This window comes from Oncorhynchus mykiss, chromosome 9, assembly GCF_013265735.2.
Source record: "Oncorhynchus mykiss isolate Arlee chromosome 9, USDA_OmykA_1.1, whole genome shotgun sequence".
In the NCBI taxonomy this organism is placed as follows: domain Eukaryota; kingdom Metazoa; phylum Chordata; class Actinopteri; order Salmoniformes; family Salmonidae; genus Oncorhynchus; species Oncorhynchus mykiss.
The window spans coordinates 55,366,560-55,388,733 of record NC_048573.1 but is presented as its reverse complement, the minus strand read 5'-3'; the positions used below and the strand labels follow the sequence as shown (position 1 = coordinate 55,388,733).

Below are 22,174 nucleotides of genomic sequence, written 5' to 3'. Positions count from 1 at the left end.
AGATGGTGTCAGGAGAGAGAAAGAGAAAAGTGAAAAGAAAAGGGACAGTTAAATGAAAAAGAGGATCTGGAGATGGTGGAGAACAGTGACATTTAAAAAGACGGCATTGCACTCAGGTACCACATTCAGGGCCCTGGGAATATAAATTAACTTACAAAGAATGCAGAACTCTGTACACACAAACTAGTGCATTGCATTTATAATCTTGATACTTTTAACTAAACAACACTCATCCAAATGACAGTATCTACACACAAAAATAACTAGGCAGTAAATTCAGCTTTCAACCCTGGATAAAAAAAAGAGCAGGAAAAACCCGTTATGAGAGTGACGTGCTTTGATACTCTCTCCCTCCCTAGATGATAGCTGGCCTAGCAGATTCATTAACCTCTGGAGTTGCCCCCACAGACCCAGGCAGAGAGAGGCATGTCTCTGAGCTCAGCCGCTGCCTTTGATTTCTCACTTACCACTGGCAGGCCAGTTAGCCAGCTCCATCCACTCCACTAAAATAATTGCCTCTTCTAACGATGCTCTCTTGAAATAATGTAAATAGCTGTGTCCATTTTCAGACACCTGTAAGCTTCCTGAAGACACAGTAAACAGACAGCGACTGATTATCCAAAGGTAATTTAATGTATATTCCCCCTTCTGAAATGAATCTTTCCTGAATGTCTTTTGCTTTCGTTCTTTTCAGCTGAAATGCTATGTAGATATTTCTGTTTGTAATAAATAGCCTACATGTTTAGGCCTAGTCACTTTCCAGGGAAAAGGGGTTGTACATCTTTTGGAGAACAGTGGAAACCGGGGTAAGTCAAATCAAATATGATTACATTTCCAATTCACAATTTTGACACAAGACAGAGTTTGGATTTACGCAGCTGATTACAAAAAAGTCAACAGTTATCGTACATAACCTCATGAAGCTGGTTTGTCACCTGGAATGCATTTCAATTAACAGGCGTGCCTTGTTAAAAGTTCATTTGTGGAATTTGCTTCCTCCTTAATGTGTTTGAGCCAATCAGTTGTGTTGTGACAAGGTAGTATACAGAAGATATCCCCATTTGGTAAAAGTCCCTATTATGGCAAGAACAGCTCAAATAAGCAAAGAGAAATGACAGTCCATCATTACTTTAAGACATGAAGGTCAGTCAATACGGAAGATATCAAAGTTACCATCCTCAGAAACTGCAGCCCAAATAAATGCCTCAGAGTTCAAGTAACAGGCCCATCTCAACATCAACTGTTCAGAGGAGAATAAGGCCTTCGTGGTCAATTTGCTGCAAAGAAACCACTACTAAAGGACACCAATAAGAAGAATAAGAGACTTGCTTGTGCCAAGAAACACGAGCACTGGACATTACACCGGTGGAAATCTGTCCCTTGGTCTGGAGTCCAAATTGGATATTTTTGGTTCCAACCGCTGTGCCTTTGTGAGACGCGGTGTGGGTGAACGGATGATCTCTGCATGTATTTCCCACCGTAAAGCATGAAGGAGGAGGTGTTATGGTGTGGGGGTGCTTTGCTGGTGACACTGTCTGTGACTTATTTTGAATTCAATGCACACTTAACCAGCATGGCTACCACCACATCCTGCAGCGATACGCCATCCCATCTGGTTTGGGCTCAGTGGGACTATCAATGATCCAACACACCTACAGGCTGTATAAGGGCTATTTTACCAAGAAAGAGAGTGATGGAGATCTGCATCAGATGACCTGGCCTCCACAATCCCCCGACCTCAACCAAATTGAGATGGTTTGGGATGAGTTGGACCGCAGAGTGAAGGAAAAGCAGCCAGCAAGTGTTCAGCATATGTGGGAACTCCATCAAGACAGTTGGAAAAGCATTCCAGGTGAAGCTGATTGAGAGAATGCCAAGAGTCTGCAAAGCCGTCTTCAAGGCAAAGTGTGGCTACTTTGAAGAATCTCAAATATAAAATATATTTAGATTTGTTTAACACTTTTTTGATTACTACATGATTCCATATGTGTTATTTCATAGTTTTGATGTCTTCACTGAAAATAGTAAAAATAAAGAAAAACCTTTTGAATGAGTAGGTGTTCTAAAACTTTTGACCGGTAGTGTAGGCCTATATTACACCACAATGAGAGATGTGTAATATATTTTATAGACCTTTTTTAAAGCATGGATTTGGGTCACAACCAGTTACTGTAACAAGCACAAGCAACATCTAAATGGTTATAAAACAGTGATTAATGGCCTGGGAGGTTAAAATGATCTAGTAAAAATGCCAATGCTTTATAATCCAGTCATTGATAGTAAAACTAGCTACTTACAACATATCTAACAGTCAAAATAGTGATATTCAGAATGATCACATGATAATTCCACGAGACTATTCACTTCAGTAATTTACTGTGAGGTGTTCATTGGTTATTGTTGTGCATACGAAGTACTTTTCTTATTACAGCACTTGGGAGAAATTGGTTAAAATACCATCATACCTAAATGGATTAAAAACCAACACTGCTAAAATTATCCAATGGGAGAATATGTTAAATACTTTGTCACCGTTTCATGGAATGTCTGAGCTAAAAGGACAGAAAAATACAAAGCATGTTCAACTTGGCTAAACACAAATGAGTGGGATGAATATAGGTGGTATCATTTTTTTTCATCACATGACAGACACACACTGGGCCCCATGCTGTGCTGCCTGCATAACAATAAGCAGTATGCTTTGAGACATGTAGGGCTCTGGGGGCTTTTGAGTCCATTGACACATGCAAGTCGTGTCTCCCCCATCGTACAGTTCCAACTGTGTTTCAGCCGTCACGGAGGAGAGCAATTAAATAGCCTCCCCACAACAATCAATGAATTCAGAGGCAAATACCTCACCTCAGAGATAGGACAATCAATAATCACAACAGTAGTGCCTACTAAAGGCATCCAGAAGCTCTATCAGGACTCAGTAAACATGGATTCAAAAAGCACATATAGCAATACATCCACACACAACAGCCTACACAGCTAGTTAAAGTTGTGAAATCCACTGACATCTTTTGAAAACTAAAAAGGAAAATGAAAACCAAAATGAGCATGCTCTTTAAATCTCCCCAGCCAGCTAGCGAGCCAGCAGCCAGCGAAGCCAGGTCTCTGGGGCCAGATACAAATGGTGTGATGCAGCGCTACGAGAGATATCAGCGTTTGGTATCTAATCTCCTCGCCCTTCTAATGCACCCAGGAGTCTCTCTCTCCAGCAGCTGAGACAGAGAGGGGAGCTGACAGTTCAGAGAGCCAGCCAGGGCCAGGAGAGGAGGAGAGGAGCTGAATGTGTACCCGACAGTGATGCTGAAATTCACCTCCACCTAAATCTGCTTCTCCTCCGTTCCCAAAGGGATTCTCATTGGGCGGCCTGACACCAAAAATAAGAAATAAACGGCCTTCTTCAATAACATGTAGTCAAGGGGATTCAACAAAACAGCTCTCTTTTTCTTCTCCATCCATTTGTGGTGACTTTGATGAATGATGTAGCTCACTGCTTATGTTTAGAGCTCATCTGAAATGAATGGAACCAGACAGGAGCAAGCAGGCGCACTGCAGATACCGAGTCAGAAGTCCTATATAGACAGGAAAGTCTTGTTGGAACATTCCAGGTTATCGAATACAATAGCAAACAGTGATTTGCTGTTTCCGAAAGGTAAAAACAAGATAGGGAGAGATTTTTGTTAAATGTGTACTTTTATTACACATTTTCAACATGATTACAACCATGACTTAAAAAGTACAGTTAATACCTGGATTTTATTTTTTACATTTCACTGTTATTCTTATACTCAGTCCTAGCATACCATGAGCTCCATCCTTGATGAGCTATCCTATTTAATGACTGCAGAATACCAGCCAATATCCTTCACAAGAACAGAACGCCAGATAAATAAAAGACACCCGTCCTACTTTTTCATTCCATCCATTTAAAATAAAACACTTCTGCGAACTCTGAGACAGAGACTTTCTCTCTGTCCTTGAAAAGCACAGAACACCATCCGGCCTTTCAAGAGTCTCTCTCGATGCCACATCAGTGGCGCCTGTGACAGTGTGGCTGTAGAGAGAGCGCAGCGATGAGTTTGACGTGCCATATTAAAAAGAATAACAGCCATGAAAAGTGTCACATTTGATTGGCCGAAACACATCAACTGTCTGCAGAAAAGTCCCCAGACATCCTGAGAGGGTGAATATGACGTCCTGATAATAATGTATCTGCAGCAGGATGTATAATATCTTGTAGCTAAATGTATTTCCCTTCTAAACATTGTCCTCCATTGATGAAAAAGCCTGGCCAGCTAAAGTGATGACAAGTTCAATCACGTCTAACAACTGGGGGGGATAAGCTAGCTATTAACTGCTCATCACAGCAGTGCACTACACTCCAAAAATGCCTACATGAATCTAAACTTGTGTGTCACTGCACCGAGTAACCCTATGGTCATTATCTTTTAATATCACACCAACATCTCACACTCATTCTCCCCCCCCCCCCCCCCCCTCTCCATCTTATTCATTTGAGGAGCTGCCAGGTTGTTTTCCAGTCTGACAGTTCAAGACGAGCGTGAACTTTACCACTGACACAGGACAGCTTTGCACCTGTCACAGCTTGTCTTGCTGAGGGGGAGCAGGTGCCTCTGCTGGTTATGGCAGACACAGAGATGTCTATGGAGTCTACTTTAAAAACCCTATAAAACCTCTTAGCACCTCCCCAAGACCCCACAGCTAGTCAGACGGGGGTTTATGGATCTGACAGATTTGAGATGCATAGGGAAATGTGGATTTGTTTCAGATGATAGATGCTCATCTGTTTTCCTGGTTTAGAATGACAAATACCCCACAAGCATAAAATATGCCTTAATGTTATGGTATTGTATAATTGTGTATGATATGATAGCCAGATGGCGATCTAATTACATGTAGCAAAAGCCCTATTTGGTGTAATGAACATATCATTATTGAACGGTCTGTCATTGGATAAAGCACCCATCTAATAACAAAGTAACTGGGTAGAGACAGCACCCGAAGGGAGATGCTTGCATTAGCTCTGAGCTGCAGGAGGTGTGTGCAGTCAAGCAATACAAAACCACCAAAAATATAATTTACTATTCTACATTACTGATAGGTGCAAGCCATCCAGCCCAGCAGCCTTTTGAAATACCAAGTAGCCCCTCAAAGGTTTCTGACAGCAATTAGAGGGACTGGTGAAAGACAGACACACTGAATATGAAAGACAGGAGCTCTGCATCGCTGGCAGACAGCAGAAATAACACTACTGGTTGGTATTCAAATGATGCTGTGAATAACATGCGACATGCGTGCAGATATCAATTCCCTGTATTAATGCTTGGTCGTCATATAGCCTGTCCTACTAAACTGCTCACAGTTATTCCAACGTTTCTACAACATTATCTGCTCTTGTTGTGTAAAATGCAGCCTTGTATATCATTAAAACTATGAAAATATCATAACACCATGAGACACATTGTAAATACACAGAGAAACAGAGTGAGTCTCCTGTGTATTCCCATCTCCCCCTCTGGGTTAGTCAGTCCACTCCCAGAATGAGATGATTGAACAGCATTGCTGGGTCTCCATTCACCCACTGTGCGTGAACTAGCCGCTCCACAGCAGCATAATTAGGGTTGGTCACTTCACAGAAATAGAGACATTATAATGGATGTCCCTGTCTCAACATGGCCCCAGGCCGGCCTTCTAATTGAGCCAGGCCTCTGATATGATGTATGGGAACATGGTGAATGGTTAACGTTGTATTTCCACCATGATAACATTGGGTTTTTTTAACACTGTGTAGGCTACCAGACTGAATAATACTGGAAGCTAGCCTACATACTTTCAATAGCTACATACTGTAAGCAAAGCAGTTACATGAATATGGATCTATATTGTTTGTACTGATGTGACCCAAATCCATCTCAATGTGTTTTTCTTCAAACCCTTGAATGTTGTCTAATGCTGATTATGGGAGTAATAATTTGTTGGTGCCCATCAGCCATGTGATACTGATGTCAAAACCTATGAATCATCAAGAGTGGGCAAAGTAGTTTCCATGATGGTGAAGTGTCCAACTCCGTGCATATGACTGTTATTTAATGATGACTTCAGACCTAATACTGACAAAAAAGGAAGAGCTTCCGACCTTATAAAAGCTATTTATCACACTCAAAATAATTTTATGTGTGGCTTGTCCTTATAAACAAAATAGATATTATACTGAAAAAGGAGGAGCTTCAGACCTTACAAAAGCTATATATCACACTCAAAAAACATACATACATACATACATACACATATATACAGTTGAAGTCAGAAGTTTACATACACCTTAGCCAAATACATACATTTAAACTCAGTTTTTCACAATACCTGACATTTAATCCTAGTAAAAATTCCCTGTCTTATGTCAGTTAGGATCACCAATTTATTTTAAGGATGTGAAATGTCAGAATAATAGTAGAGAGAATGATTTATTTCAGCTGATATTTCTTTCATCACACTCCCAGTGGGTCAGAAGTTTACATACCCTCAAATAGTATGCCTTTAAAAAGTATGCCTTTAAATTGTTGAACTTGAAGCCTCCCGGGTGGCGCAGTGGTCTAGGGCACTGCATCGCAGTGCAAGCTGTGCCACCAGAGACTCTGGGTTCGCACCCAGGCTCTGTCGCAACCGGGAGGTCCGTGGGGCGATGCACAATTGGCCTAGTGTCGTCCGGGTTAGGGAGAGTTTGACCGGTAGGGATATCCTTGTCTCATCGTGCACCAGCGACTCCTGTGGCGGGCCAGGCGCAGTGCACGCTAACCAAGGTTGCCAGGTGTGGCTTGTTTGGGTTGTGTTTTGGAGGACCTTCGTCTCTCCTGAGCCCGTACGGGCGATGAGACAAGATAGTAACTATTTACAATTGGATACCACGAAATTGGGGAGAAAAATGTAATGTAAAACGTTTCGGGCAGCCTTCCACAAGCTTCCCACAATAAGTTGGGTGAATTTTGGCCCATTCCTCCTGACAGAGTCAGGTTTGTTGGCCTCCTTGCTCGCCCACACATTTTCTATAGGATTGAGGTCAGGGCTTTGTGATGGCCACTCCAATACCTTGACTTTGTTGTCCTTAAGCCATTTTGTCACAACTTTGGAAGTATGCTTGGGGTCATTGTCCATTTGGAAGACCCATTTGCGACCAAGCTTTAACTTCCTGACTGATGTCTTGAGATGTTGCTTCAATATATCCACATAATTTTCCATCCTCATGATGCCATCTCTTTTGTGAAGTGTACCAGTCACTCCTGCAGCAAAGCACCCCCACAACATGATGCTGCCACCCCCGTGCTTCACGGTTGGGATGGTGTTCTTTGGCTTGCAAGCCTCCCCCTTTTCCTCCAAACATAAGGATGGTCATTATGGCCAAACAGTTCTATTTTTGTTTCATCAGACCAGAGGACATTTCTCCCAAATGTATGATTTTGTCCCCATGTGCAATTTTTTATGGCAGTTTTAGAGCAGTGGCTTCTTCCTTGCTGAGCAGCCTTTCAGGTTATGTCGATAAAAGTACTCGTTTACCTGTGGAAATTCATCCACAGGTACATCTCCAATTGACTCAAATTATGTAAATTAGCCTATCAGAAGCTTCTAAAGCCATGACATCATTTTCTGGAATTTTCCAAACTACTTAAAGGCACAGTCAATTTAGTGTATGTAAACTTCTGACCCACTGGAATTGTGATACAGTGAATTATGAGTGAAATAACCTGTCTGTAAACAATTGTTGGAAAAATGACTTGTGTCATGCACAAAGTAGATGTCCTAACCAACTTGCCAAAAGTATAGTTTGTTAAGAAGAAATTTGTGGAGTGGTTGAAAAACGAGTTTTAATGACTCCAACCTAAGTGTATGTAAACTTCCGACTTCAACTGTGTGTGTGTGTGTGATATATATATATATATTTTTTTTTACGTGTGGCTTGTCCTTATAAACAAAGAGGTATTATACTTCCGAAATTAACTCAAGCTGCTGTCTTCGTCGGTTTGTTTTGGGACACCCATAGGGGTAAGCAAGCTATTTGGAGAAGCAAATATCAGCTGGACTCCACTAAAGCAAATCAACACGACTCCACTCCTCATGCTGACAGCCAACAGATGAGCCCAGCCAAGCCCTCCCCAGGAGGTCTGCAATGGCCACCACAGCAGTCATGTGTTTAATGTGAGACAAGATTGCTCACTCTTCCAACCAGAGCCCAGAAAGTTCCCTCCATCCACTCATCTTAATATCAAGATTGGAGGAAATATGGTTCAGGGAGAGCCAGAAAATCGGTGACTCCCAGAGACACTGGCATGAAAGGGACATAAGAGAGACTCTCTGACTCCGTATCACCAGTTGAAAGGGAAATAGTTCCTTCTCCAAGGTGCTCTGGGAATATGTTTGACCAGAGACATAGGACATGAAAGGGAAATAGTTCCTTCTCCAAGGTGCTCTGGGAATATGTTTGACCAGAGACATAGGACATGAAAGGGAAATAGTTCCTTCTCCAAGGTGCTCCGGGGATATGTTTGACCAGAGACATAGGACATGAAAGGGAAATAGTTCCTTCTCCAAGGTGCTCTGGGAATATGTTTGACCAGAGACATAAGGACATGAAAGGGAAATAGTTCCTTCTCCAAGGTGCTCTGAGAATATGTTTGACCAGAGACATAGGACATGAAAGGGAAATGACGAGGAAAATATCTGTTCACTTTGAGGCGCTTACACTCCACAATAACCATCAGAACTGAGTACTCAGAGAGAAAACACATTGAATGACCCTCAGAGAGAAAACACATGTTTGCTGACCCTACAGTTTGTACTGGGCTGTGTTTGAGGTGGGCAATCTGGAGAGAGAGGAAAGGGAAAAGGAGAAAGAGAGCAAAAGAGAGAGATGGTTGTATCAGGAAGACTGTAATAGGGGCCCTGCTCATTCAAGTACTTTGTGCTCCTTATGCTGCTGGACATTATGGTCAATCCACTGCTACTGTAGGATAAATGGTGGTAGGCTATATAGAACCAAAAATAGTTCAATGGTTTGCTTCATATAAGGCCCTCAAAATACACACAACACAGTTGTTGTTTTTTTGTTGTGTAATTACTTTACATCTAAACGTCTAATATATATCCTCCCACTCAAATAACAGAGTGAATTGGAGGTGTGTCATTCAGAGCAGCTTATATAGCCTGGTCTCAGGGTAACCTGGTCAGGCTGTGGCCTCAGTCCCCTTCCCAGCAGAGGGACATCTGTCCCAGGAGGATTCCTCCTGGCTGGGCCTGGCAGGGAGAGGAGAAGTGTTGATACCAGCCCAGCCCAGCCAGGGCCCCACCGCTGAGAGCAGGTCAGAGACCAGCCTGTCAGCCTATCCTTCTCAGCGTGAGCCTGGCTAATGAATAGTCAACACAAACTGCTGAGGCTAAAGCAGAAGTTAGTTGAGGGCTCGAGCAAAGAGCAGAGAGAGGACATAGACGTTTGGTGGCTGTTTGTTTGTTTTATAGCAGCCCTAACTATTGTTGAAGAGGAAATTCCATTTATTCAATTGGGTTGAAATAATGTTACTGTTACAGTGGGGCAAAAAAGTATTTAGTCAGCCACCAATTGTGCAGGTTCTCCCACTTAAAAAGATGAGAGAGGCCTGTAATTTCATCATAGGTACACTTCAAAAATCCAGAAAATCACATTGTAGGATTTTTTATGAATTTATTTGCAAATTATGGTGGAAAATAAGTATTTGGTCACCTACAAACAAGCAAGATTTCTGGCTCTCACAGACCTGTAACTTCTTCTTTAAGAGGCTCCTCTGTCCTCCACTCGTTACCTGTATTAATGGCACCTGTTTGAACTTGTTATCAGTATAAAAGACACCTGTCCACAACCTCAAACAGTCACACTCCAAACTCCACTATGGCCAAGACCAAAGAGCTGTCAAAGGACACCAGAAACAAAATTGTAGACCTGCACCAGGCTGGGAAGACTGAATCTGCAATAGGTAAGCAGCTTGGTTTGAAGAAATCAACTGTGGGAGCAATTATTAGGAAATGGAAGACATACAAGACCACTGATAATCTCCCTTGATCTGGGGCTCCACGCAAGATCTCACCCCGTGGGGTCAAAATGATCACAAGAACGGTGAGCAAAAATCCCAGAACCACACGGGGGGACCTAGTGAATGACCTGCAGAGAGCTGGGACCAAAGTAACAAAGCCTACCATCAGTAACAAACTACACCGCCAGGGACTCAAATCCTGCAGTGCCAGACATGTCCCCCTGCTTATGCCAGTACATGTCTAGGCCCATCTGAAGTTTGCTAGAGAGCATTTGGATGATCCAGAAGAAGATTGAGAGAATGTCATATGGTCAGATGAAACCAAAATATAACTTTTTGGTAAAAACTCAAGTTGTCGTGTTTGGAGGACAAAGAATGCTGAGTTGCATCCAAAGAACACCATACCTACTGTGAAGCATGGGGGTAGAAACATCATGCTTTGGGGCTGTTTTTCTGCAAAGGGACCAGGACGACTGATCCGTGTAAAGGAAAGAATGAACGGGGCCATGTATCGTGAGATTTTGAGTGAAAACCTCCTTCCATCAGCAAGGGCATTGAAGATGAAACGTGGCTGGGTCTTTCAGCATGACAATGATCCCAAACACACCGCCCGGGCAACGAAGGAGTGGCTTCGTAAGAAGCATTTCAAGGTCCTGGAGTGGCCTAGCCAGTCTCCAGATCTCAACCCCATAGAAAATCTTTGGAGGGAGTTGAAAGTCCGTGTTGCCCAGCAACAGCCCCAAAACATCACTGCTCTAGAGGAGATCTGCATGGAGGAATGGGCCAAAATACCAGCAACAGTGTGTGAAAACCTTGTGAAGACTTACAGAAAACGTTTGACCTCTGTCATTGCCAACAAAGGGTATATAACAAAGTATTGAGATAAACTTTTGTTATTGACCAAATACTTATTTTCCACCATAATTTGCAAATAAATTCCTAAAAAATCCTACAATGTGATTTTCTGGATTTTTTTCCCTCATTTTGTCTGTCATTAGTTGAAGTGTACCTATGATGAAAATGACAGGCCTCTCTCATCTTTTTAAGTTGGAGAACTGGCACAATTGGTGGCTGACTAAATACTTTTTTTCCCCACTGTATATTCATGATCTGTATACACTGTTGGCTCTCAGTATCTCAGTCTCTACGTGGTTGTTTTCTTTCCTCTTTAGCACTTCATTGATTAATGTCATTGATTGACTAGATAAAACCCCCTCTGGATATTCCTGGCCTAAATGAGGATTTAATTGAAAAGTAACAACCAAAACAGTTGTTGATGCAGACTGCATAATTCAGAAAATCTGTAGTGAATTACAAATATTTACACTTTCACGATGTGATTTTCAGCTTCGGGAAATGCTAACCGACTCTCTGTCAACAGCAGGGGCACTATAATACTTAACCCACCTTGGAGCCCTCCAGGTCTAGTGTTCCCCACCCCTGCTTTATGCTAAGTCCCTGTCACATTTAGGTAAGAGGCAGTGGGAGAGTCATGCACCTGTAGTTTGGTTTGTCTGGGTCCAGCCCACTGGCCAGAGGTTGACCCACACACCCTGGAGGAGCAGGTAATGAGCTGCTCACACCCTGATGAGGGGCTCAACTTTTTTTCTACACATTCATTTTTGGACACCAAGATGCTTCCCGTTTTTAAACTGGTTTACCCAATGATGTTTTACCAGGGCAACATATTCCATGGTGGAATAACATCAGGCAGTTTTCCTCCCTCTGCTTTTCCTTGGATTAAAAGTTAATGAGTCAGAGGGATCTCACTTCTGTCACTGATCACACAACCCAATCAGAGAAATGATACCATGCATGTTATCATACTAGTATCTGCTAGTAATACCAGTGGGCACAATGGTGATGGTAGAAGAAGATTTGGCAGAAGTAAGCCCGTGATATTCACTTTGTTATAGGGGATCATCAGTATCTTGCTCAAGGGCATGGAGGCACTTAGCCCCACACGCAATCTTCTCTTTTCGACAGTCCATTTTTCTACCCATGCCAAACGTCTGCCCACACATCTGCTGAGCTGACAGCCAAGCAGTTGGGATCCCAAACACAAGATGATAAAGCCAGACAATACACTTTTAGCTGAATGATGCAATTGTAAAATAGACAAGAGGAAGCCAGATACAGTGCTGGTGCAACATCAGAGTATGAGTCTCCAGCACAGATATTTTGGCCCTCCAGCTAAGTAAGTCTTTTGACTTATTTGCATTGTTGCGGGGGAACGAACGAAGGGGCCTCCTTCACCAAACTAAAGTTGGCACTATGCATTTGGGCAGGTAGCGTTCTCCTGGCATCCGCCAAACCCAGATTCTGTCAGACTGCCAGATGGCAAAGCGTGATTCATCACTCCAGAGAAAGTGTTTCCACTGCGCCAGAGTCCAAAGGCGGCAAGCTTTACACCACTCCAGCCGACACTTGGCATTTCGCATGGTGACCTTAGGCTTGGGTGTGGCTGTTTGTCTATGGAGATTGCATGGCTGTGTGCTCGATTTTATGCGAGTCAGCAATGGGTGTGGCTGAAATAGCCGAATCCACGTGTCCACATACTTTTGTAGATACAGTGTATTTCTGCTTCCACTCTTGTACTGCCATGAGCATTGTCAGTGTACTAAATATGAACTATTATTTGACAGAAAACGGTAGGCTATGTAGATTTGACCATAACAAAATGTAGTTCAATAACTGTGCATATATAGAACATGAATTAACCCAAGGCGCTTAACTGATATTAATGTACAAAATACATAGCTCATCCTCCTACCTCAGGTGTTCCCTTATAAAGAAAAACACCTTCGCATCACTTGCCTCCACTCTGAGCACACTCACTCCCTCTATACCAGCAGCATCTTTCTAGTGTTTACGGTTTCCTTTGTGAATTTTTCTCACTCATATCATTACAATTGAACCAAATGAAACATTAGAGCGCAGAAACATACCGTTCCCGGAGATGTGGTTCACTAACTCTGCGTGTCCACCTTGCCTTGTGGAGGCAGTAAGTTGGATGTAGAGTCCCATGTAATGTAAAGTCCCTACTATCACCCCAAAGGCACCCATCTCGTTTGTCTGAGATTCCAGTATTCTTTGCCACTCTCTCACATTAGGTGTAGTAAGTTTACAAAATAAAATCCAGTTAACGTGTTGTAACGGTTTGAGACTAAAGCACAGGTCGCTGATTAGAAGCGGTGTGATGGTGCAGCCGCCCGCTAGTTGAAGTCGCTGATATGTCTCTTCAGCTTGATCGGCTTTGGATGCGACTGAGGGAGATTTTCCTTCACACAAAAAGGGGAGTGCCTCGGCTTGCAATGGGGAATATCAATTAGACGGAATGATCTGAGCGAGTGATTTATTGAATAAACTTTTACAAGACTGTAATTCTTAGAGCTGTAGAACCATCTGTCATTGACAAACTGTCCGTATGAACTGCATAAGCATAAAGACACGATGCAAAGCGAAAAAACAAATTATGACAATTGACGCAACAAAAGTACTTGGTCAATTAAGCCTGTTGGATATCAACAGGTGGACGAGTAATTAATGTCTTTGCCTTCATCAGCGACATGTTGCTAATCTCAATTCGAAGGCAAGTTTTAATGCGATTCAAAAATAAATAATGTTATGACTGGTGTATTTAGGTTTTGGAGGTCTGACTGCATGCTGTGTGGTATTGCGCTCATATGATCCCCCTAAAGCGAGTGACAGAAACATCCTATCACTGCTTTGCTATCATCAAACATTCCATGCGCCGCAAAACTCAAGCAATGTTAATGTCAATAATAATGTAGGCAGCTCCGCATGACAGTTAATATGGAATTTGAGAAAGAGGTATACTGAGGGCAATTTATAGTTTTGGGAGGAAATATTTTCCTGATCGTCAAGCCTAACATAGGCTATTGTCTCCAGTTTGGTCGTAAAAGCACACAAAGGCATCAATGCCATTTCAGCACCATGGACAGCACCAAATGAACAGGATGAGCCCTGCACCCCGAATGCAGCTGCACACAGCACATAGTGAACAGACTATGGGATAGCATAGCACCATTGGGAATGGAATTGCTTCAATTATCTTCTCCATAGAAATATAATAAGTAACACACTATGTAAATATTCTGTTGCAGCCAGGAACATTGAACAATGTATTCCTTCTCATTAACTTTGTCTTATCATGTTCAGAGATAGTGTTATTTTGTTATAATAGCCATTCAAGGCAAACAGTCTAGAACAAGAATCTGGTTAATAATGGTAATTCAGTGTCCATTCCATGAAAACTGTAATGATTTAAGGGTCTTACATTGAATCTTCCACAAGAACTCAATATATTAAACAACATTCAAGATACAGTTTGTCTTCCCACTATGTACACTAAGGAAGCAGGGACAAAAATCACAGCACAGTTCTATTCAATCACTTGTAAAACACAATTATTCTACCTCCTCGCAGCTGTGAAAATGCTGTACAGCAACTGTTAACACGGAGGCGTCATAATCACTGATAAGAGATACATAGGGTGTGTTCCTGAGAATACAATATGCAAATTACCATTCTCTAGTTATAAGCAATATTAGAGCGTAGGTTGCAGAGCAGCTGTTACGCTGTTGGAGAATGGCCTCCTATGTCTCCTCCCCGTCGTGACGCCGCCACAGCAACCCGAGACATGAGTGATTGGCATGGCAAGATTGCTCCCACATGCTCTTGACAAGCATCACTATGGTGATGTCCTTGAGTCTCTGCATGAGCCTGGGCCGGTGGCTCGCTCTCATTTGCATGTTAAGTTCGATGCTGTGGCAAAGAGAGCATCAATAAAAATGCACTCCCTCATATGACACCCCCGATCACATATGGCCTCTAACGCATCACACACACAAACTGGATTTATTAAAACTACTTTAAGATTCTAGTTACCAGGGAGATGGCAGTAATTGAGTGTGAAAAGTGTTGGGATATCTTGGAAATCCATGACCTATTGCACCAGCAGAGCATTAGACTGAACAGCTGTGAGCAATATGAAGCATTCCATTTCTAAAACTGAATTTTTTATGTAAACATCTATGCTGAGGAAAGTGGCATTAGGGGAGCATGGGGCATAAGCACTGAAGAGTAAACAAAAACATGGGACAGAAAGCTGTACTATTGAAGAATAAGCATAACAATTTTCTGTATCACATTAGCCAGGAGGGAGATGTTTTGTATGAAAAGGCTCTGCAGGCCTTGAATTTGAGAGAGGAGAGAGAATGGTCTGTGCCCAATGTAGCTGTGTGTGCTTAGCTATTCTGCTTCCTTCAACAACGGCAGAATTGCATGAAATCCCTCGTTACTCTCCCAAGGACAGTGCAGACAAGGTAGTGTGGGTTGACAAGGATTTTCACACATTTGCACATGATCAAACCACAGAGCCCACATATAGGAATGTTTTCCAAGCACACTTCATTTCTATTTTAAATGTTACTTTTGTTTTCTTTTAATAAGATGTGCGAACAAAGCCAACCCGGCCTATTCCACTGGGATTCACTGGGAAATAATATGAAAATACATGCTGCAATATGATACCGGGGCATTTATGCCATCATGGGAATCCCAGGCATCAGACCACATTACCACTCTATGTGCAGGATATGTCCCCCCTGTGACTTCACAATCCAACTGCAGCAGTCCTTCTGTGTAGAAGAGGCATATATTCAGACATCATTCTCCCTTGAAGTGGAGATACAGCAAATGCCATGTTTAAAAACATTACATGTGTATACTTGAAATAATAATACCATTCTGGTCTTACCAGTTGATGGCAAAAGGCCTGAGTGGATGGCTAGGCATCTTTTCAGGTTGTATGTCATCATGCCCCTGGCCTACACTGGTCTTTCCTCAACCTCGCTTACTGCAAATACAACCCTGCCAACAGTAACAAAAGTTGGAATGCCATGTAATTAATCTGCACAAAAAACTATGTAACAGAAATCTTTCTACCTTATAACTTAAGTATTTTTCTCAAAATAATAACTGAAATGAGGTGTAAATGAGGGTTTTGTTTTCACACAAAAAAAACATCTTATCCAGATAGGATTTTATTACCAAATGTTTATTATAAAACACACAACTCAAAACACCACAAAGCTTAAGACTGCGTATCTTTGTTAATATATTTTGAGTCACTATGGTCCATCACATGTTCCAGCCCAGAGAGAGCAATCAATACACCTTCTCTGCACTTGCTGGACCCTGGTATCTTCTGTCTGAGTGTGTGGAGACCCCCCGTCCATGTCGAAGCTGACCGCTGGTCAGGTCACTCCCCCCAGTGGTTGGTTAGGGTTAGAAGTTCTCCAGCAGGTCCATGATCCTCTTCTGCTCGCTCTCTTTGAACTCCTCACTCTTCCCATCACCAATGTTTTCAGCATACTCTGAAAAAGACACACCCCCAAGTTGAGTTTGGCTGACTATGAGCTCTTCATGTAGTCTTCTTTTAATCAAACCTCTCCATGGACATGGATCCTGTAATCCACACACATCAAGGGAACTCAACCCTAGGAGGATGTTCCTGAATTACAATGACAACTCCCACTCTTTTCCTCTCTCTCACATCCAACCCCAGCATTCGTGTGTGAACACAGAGCACACACCCAGTTCTCCATACGTGAGTAAAATAACCCAGAGTTTTGTACCAAGACCAGACTACAAAAAGGAGAGATTTGGAAAAGGCTGCAGTCTAGAAACCTAGAAAAATAATTGGTGGTATACCTTGTTTAAAAAAAACCCTGAAACTGTATCTCCAACCCGATGTTCTAGCCTGTCAATCCAGTGTTATCAGTGCAGTATACTGAATTTTTATTGCTACATCCCCTGACTTACACCTCGTCTCTCAGGGGTACATAACTTCAGCCTATATCCCCTGACTTACACCTCGTCTCTCAGGGGTACATAACTTCAGCCTTTATCCCCTGACTTACACCTCGTCTCTCAGGGGTACATAACTTCAGCCTATATCCCCTGACTTATACCTCGTCTCTCAGGGGTACATAACTTCAGCCTATATCCCCTGACTTACACCTCGTCTCTCAGGGGTACATAACTTCAGCCTATATCCCCCGACTTACACCTAGCCTCTGAGGGGTACAGAACTTCAGCCCATGTTCCCTGCCAACTCACACTATACTAGACACTTCTCTGACTGAGGCAAACTCGCTGTGGAAATCCTGTCACACAGGTGTAGCCTCAAAGCAGCAGTCTATTTGTGAGTAATGTGAAGGAGAGTTTGCAAAGGCCAAGAGTAGGTAGCTCCCACTTGCAGGATTACCAGTTAAGCCCTGGGACCTTGAGAGAGGATTGCCCCAAAAAAACATTATTTTAAAATGCCAGAAAATAAATAATAAATTAGTTTTTCTGACAATGGCCTGGGGCAAGAGGAAAAACATGCTTCCAATAAAATTCTAGGGTGAATCACAAAAAGCCTGCACACAGAGAAGACTCATCTCCTCATGAATTTCACTGTCCACAGCCACGACCATGAGCAGAAATTCAACACTAGACACAGTGGTATCAAGCAGTAACAAAAAAAAACGATTCCAAATTGTTTCTTGAAGTCCAACAGTCTACATCGCACCTTGCTCATTCAGCTCAAATGTGTGTGTGTGAGCTAGCAGGGTTCCTTAAGTCACCCACACAATTCCAACATCCCCTGGAATTAGCTTCAAGAAGACAGACTCACTATCCAGAACCACTGGCTGGCATTCTGAGGCACTCCTCCTGTCACCACGGCAACCAGGCTGAGGGGAATATGGCGTGACAAACGCTGCCACCATTTGCCGGGTCACCAAATAGTGCTTCCTGCTCGGTCACAAATGTCAAACTTAATTTTCGTGCAAGTCTCACTGTTGACAAGTAGGTTAATCATCCAAGGGCATCTTGCAGAATGGAGAAACCTTTGAAAATGAATGTCTCCTGACAATTTCATCTGACTACTGACACTTTCAACTGTCACCTCTGATGTGTCACTGATGAGGTTACAAACTGAAGATAACAGGGCGTGCAGACTGCTGCAGTGCTTGTCAAGACACTGGAGAACTGCAATGCTACATTTCCACCAAGAACAACACGTTTACATCTGTAGTTAGTAGTCTGGAAGACAGAGGACATGACAGTCACACACAACATGACCATGGGATCATTATGATTCTGGATGGCACCGTCCACCACACAGACTTCACAGGTTGGGCCCTTTTACTGAGCTTGCTGTCGATCTGAGCTAGTCTATGAGGCCACAGCTGGTGCTGGGTAATTTGAGAAAGCTACATTCTTAATTCCCCAACACAGTTTCATTGATACCTTGCTTTCACAGAACCTCCCAGACTGAGCTGAGGGCCAAAAAGCCCCATCCGGTGGGAGCGAGTCAGACAATAAGGTCATTTGACCCAGCATGGACACTGGGGCTGCTGGACAATAGAGGCCTGGACATACAGTGCCTTCGGAAAGTATTCATAGACTTTTCCACCCTCAAAATTACGTTACAGCCTTAATCTAAAATTGATTACATTTTTTTTATCTTCAGAAATCTATACACAACACTCCACAATGAGAAAGCAAACAGGTTTTATTTTTTTTATATATATATTTTTAAATGTATACAAAATAAGAAACAGAAATACCTTAAGTATTCAGACCCTTTGCTTTTGTGACTCAACAACAGGTGCATCCTGTTTCCATTGATCATCCTTGAGTTGTTTCTACAAATTGGAGTCCACCTATGGCAAATTCAACTGGTTGGACATGATTTGAAAAGGTACACACCTGCCTATATAAAGGTCCCTTAGTTGACAGTGCATGTCACAGCAAAAACCAAGCCATGGGGTTGAAGGAATTGTCTTTAGAGCTCCAAGACAGAATTGTGTTGAGACACAAATTTGGGCAAGGTTACCAAAAAATGTCTGCAGCATTGAAGGTCCCCAAAAACACAGTGGCCTCCATCATTCTTAAATGAAAGAAGTTTGGAACCACCAAGACCCTTCCTAGAGCTGGCCGCCCGGCCAAATTGAGCAATCGGGGGAGAAGGGCCTTGGTCAGGAATGTGACCAAGAACCCGATGGTCACTGACAGAGCTCTAGAGTTCCTCTGTGGAGTTTATTCCAGAAGGACAACCTTCTCTGCAGCACTCCACTAATCAGGCATTTATGGTAGAGTGGCCCGATGGAAGCCTCTCCTCAGTAAAAGGCACGATAGCCGCTTGGAGTTTGCCAAAAGGCCCCTAAAGACTCTCAGACCATGAGAAACAAGATTATCTGGTCTGATGAAACCAAGATTGAACTATTTGGCCTGAATGCCAAGCATCACGTCTGGAGGAAACTTGGCACCATCCCTACAGTGAAGCATGGTGGTGGCAGCATCATGCTGTGGGGATGTTTTCAGCGGCAGGGACTGGGAGACTAGTCAGGATCGAGGCAAAGATGAACGGAGTAAAGTAGAGAGAACTTTGATGAAAACCTGCTCCAGAGTGCTCAGGACCTCAGACTGGGGCGAAGCTTTACCTTCCAACAGGACAACAACCCGAAACACACAGCCAAGACAACGCAGGAGTCTCAATGTCCTTGAGTGGCCAAGCCAGAGCCCAGACTAAATGTAATATTGTAAATGTGATATTTCACTTATTTTTTTAATACATTAGCACCAAAAAAATATATATACTGTTTTTGCTTTGTCATTATGGGGTATTGTGTGTAGATTTATGAGGGAAAAAAACGATTTATTCAATTTTAGAATAAGGCTGTAACCTAACAAATCTTGGAAAAGTCAAGGGGTCTGAATACTATCCGAAGGCACTGTATATCCTGCATCATCTGGAGCAGACAGAATGTAATATGCCTAGGGTTTCCCAAACTTGGTCCCGGGGACCCCAATGGGTGCATGTTTTGTTTTTTCCCCAAGCACTACACAGCAGATTCAAACAATCAATTGATCCTAAAGCTTTGAACATTTGAATCATCTGTGCCGTGTTAGGACAAAAACCAAAACGTGCACCTCTTGGGATCCTGAGGACCGAGTTTGGCAAACGCTGGCCTAGTGTATAATGGAATAAAACTGATTACATAAGTATTAATTAAAGAGCCATTGACATCCTCACTGCATCTATTTAACCTTTTCATACTGCCATTTCCAATGCAGGAGTCAGCCTTTTAATTGGGGAGGTCAGGGGTGAGCATCCCACTCTGTGGGCGCGCACACACACATCTGAGCATGAATATAAAGTGTCTCGAGGGACAGGAGACCGGGGATGAGGGGCTCGTGCTGCAGATCAACTTGACATTCGCTACCCTGTCCAGGCTGTGACACATGACGGATGGCTCCATTTACACCACTACATGTCACCACGGCTGAAAGAGCCATGCAGTCCACAGCTTCCCAGAATTAGTTGACAATGACATACAAGTCAATAAATAACTGAAAATACAATAACATGAATATATCAACTAAAACCAGAGAGGACAGATGTATTTATGACCTTTAGGTGAAGAAGGAAAGAGTGAGGCTGTTAAATATACTAGTGTTGTATGGCTTCGGAATAAATCCATGTCAGTGCTAGTCTCTCTGCCTCTAGCAGGGTGGGGAGTGGACTCTCACCTCTCATGATGTGCCGCACCACTTTGACAGAGCCTCCCCTCAGGTTGAGGATCTGATGCACCCTCTGCTGCAGCTGAGAGGAAAAAAGGAAAGACAGGGTCATGACTTTCACCGAATCCCTGATAACGGTAGCGGACTGTACACTGTGACATACAGTTACACTATTTCACTCAGAGGTTTCGCTAAGAAGATAACTAGAAGGTACCAGAAGCAGGAGCTGAATCTCCATATACAGTGCCTTGCGAAAGTATTCGGCCCCTTGAACTTTGCAACCTTTTGCCACATTTCAAGCTTCAAACATAAAGATATAAAACTGTATTTTTTTTGTGAAGAATCAACAACAAGTGGGACACAATCATGAAGTAGAACGACATTTATTGGATATTTCAAACTTTTTTAACAAATCAAAAACTGAAAAATTGGGCGTGCAAAATTATTCAGCCCCTTTACTTTCAGTGCAGCAAACTCTCTCCAGAAGTTCAGTGAGGATCTCTGAATGATCCAATGTTGACCTAAATGACTAATGATGATAAATACAATCCACCTGTGTGTAATCAAGTCTCCGTATAAATGCACCTGCACTGTGATAGTCTCAGAGGTCCGTCAAAAGCGCAGAGAGCATCATGAAGAACAAGGAACACACCAGGCAGGTCCGAGATACTGTTGTGAAGAAGTTTAAAGCCGGATTTGGATACAAAAAGATTTCCCAAGCTTTAAACATCCCAAGGAGCACTGTGCAAGCGATAATATTGAAATGGAAGGAGTATCAGACCACTGCAAATCTACTAAGACCTGGCCGTCCCTCTAAACTTTCAGCTCATACAAGGAGAAGACTGATCAGAGATGCAGCCAAGAGGCCCATGATCACTCTGGATGAACTGCAGAGATCTACAGCTGAGGTGGGAGACTCTGTCCATAGGACAACAATCAGTCGTATATTGCACAAATCTGGCCTTTATGGAAGAGTGGCAAGAAGAAAGCCATTTCTTAAAGATATCCATAAAAAGTGTTGTTTAAAGTTTGCCACAAGCCACCTGGGAGACACACCAAACATGTGGAAGAAGGTGCTCTGGTCAGATGAAACCAAAATTGAACTTTTTGGCAACAATGCAAAACGTTATGTTTGGCGTAAAAGCAACACAGCTCATCACCCTGAACATACCATCCCCACTGTCAAACATGGTGGTGGCAGCATCATGGTTTGGGCCTGCTTTTCTTCAGCAGGGACAGGGAAGATGGTTAAAATTGATGGGAAGATGGATGGAGCCAAATACAGGACCGTTCTGGAAGAAAACCTGATGGAGTCTGCAAAAGACCTGAGACTGGGACGGAGATTTGTCTTCCAACAAGACAATGATCCAAAACATAAAGCAAAATCTACAATGGAATGGTTCAAAAATAAACATATCCAGGTGTTAGAATGGCCAAGTCAAAGTCCAGACCTGAATCCAATCGAGAATCTGTGGAAAGAACTGAAAACT

At 42.7% G+C, this 22,174-nt stretch overlaps 2 protein-coding genes across 2 annotated transcripts in view; both read right to left on the bottom strand.

The window, feature by feature from the left end:
* LOC110532409 (V-set and transmembrane domain-containing protein 2-like protein) overlaps positions 1–13,559 on the bottom strand; it is a 35,125-nt gene extending 21,566 nt beyond the window's left edge. The window contains exon 1 of the mRNA XM_021616291.2: positions 13,034–13,559. Within this exon, the coding sequence (XP_021471966.1) occupies positions 13,034–13,151 (118 nt within the window). The 5' untranslated portion in view covers positions 13,152–13,559. The remainder of the gene's footprint in view (positions 1–13,033) is intronic.
* A 2,587-nt stretch (positions 13,560–16,146) lies between these two features.
* The window catches only part of LOC110532408 (beta-catenin-like protein 1), a 44,476-nt gene continuing 38,448 nt past the window's right edge, over positions 16,147–22,174 (bottom strand). Inside the window, exons 15-16 of the mRNA XM_021616290.2 lie at positions 20,694–20,766; positions 16,147–16,486 (exon numbers count right to left, since the gene is read on the bottom strand). Coding sequence (XP_021471965.2) covers positions 16,398–16,486; positions 20,694–20,766 — 162 coding nt within the window. The 3' untranslated portion in view covers positions 16,147–16,397. The remainder of the gene's footprint in view (positions 16,487–20,693; positions 20,767–22,174) is intronic.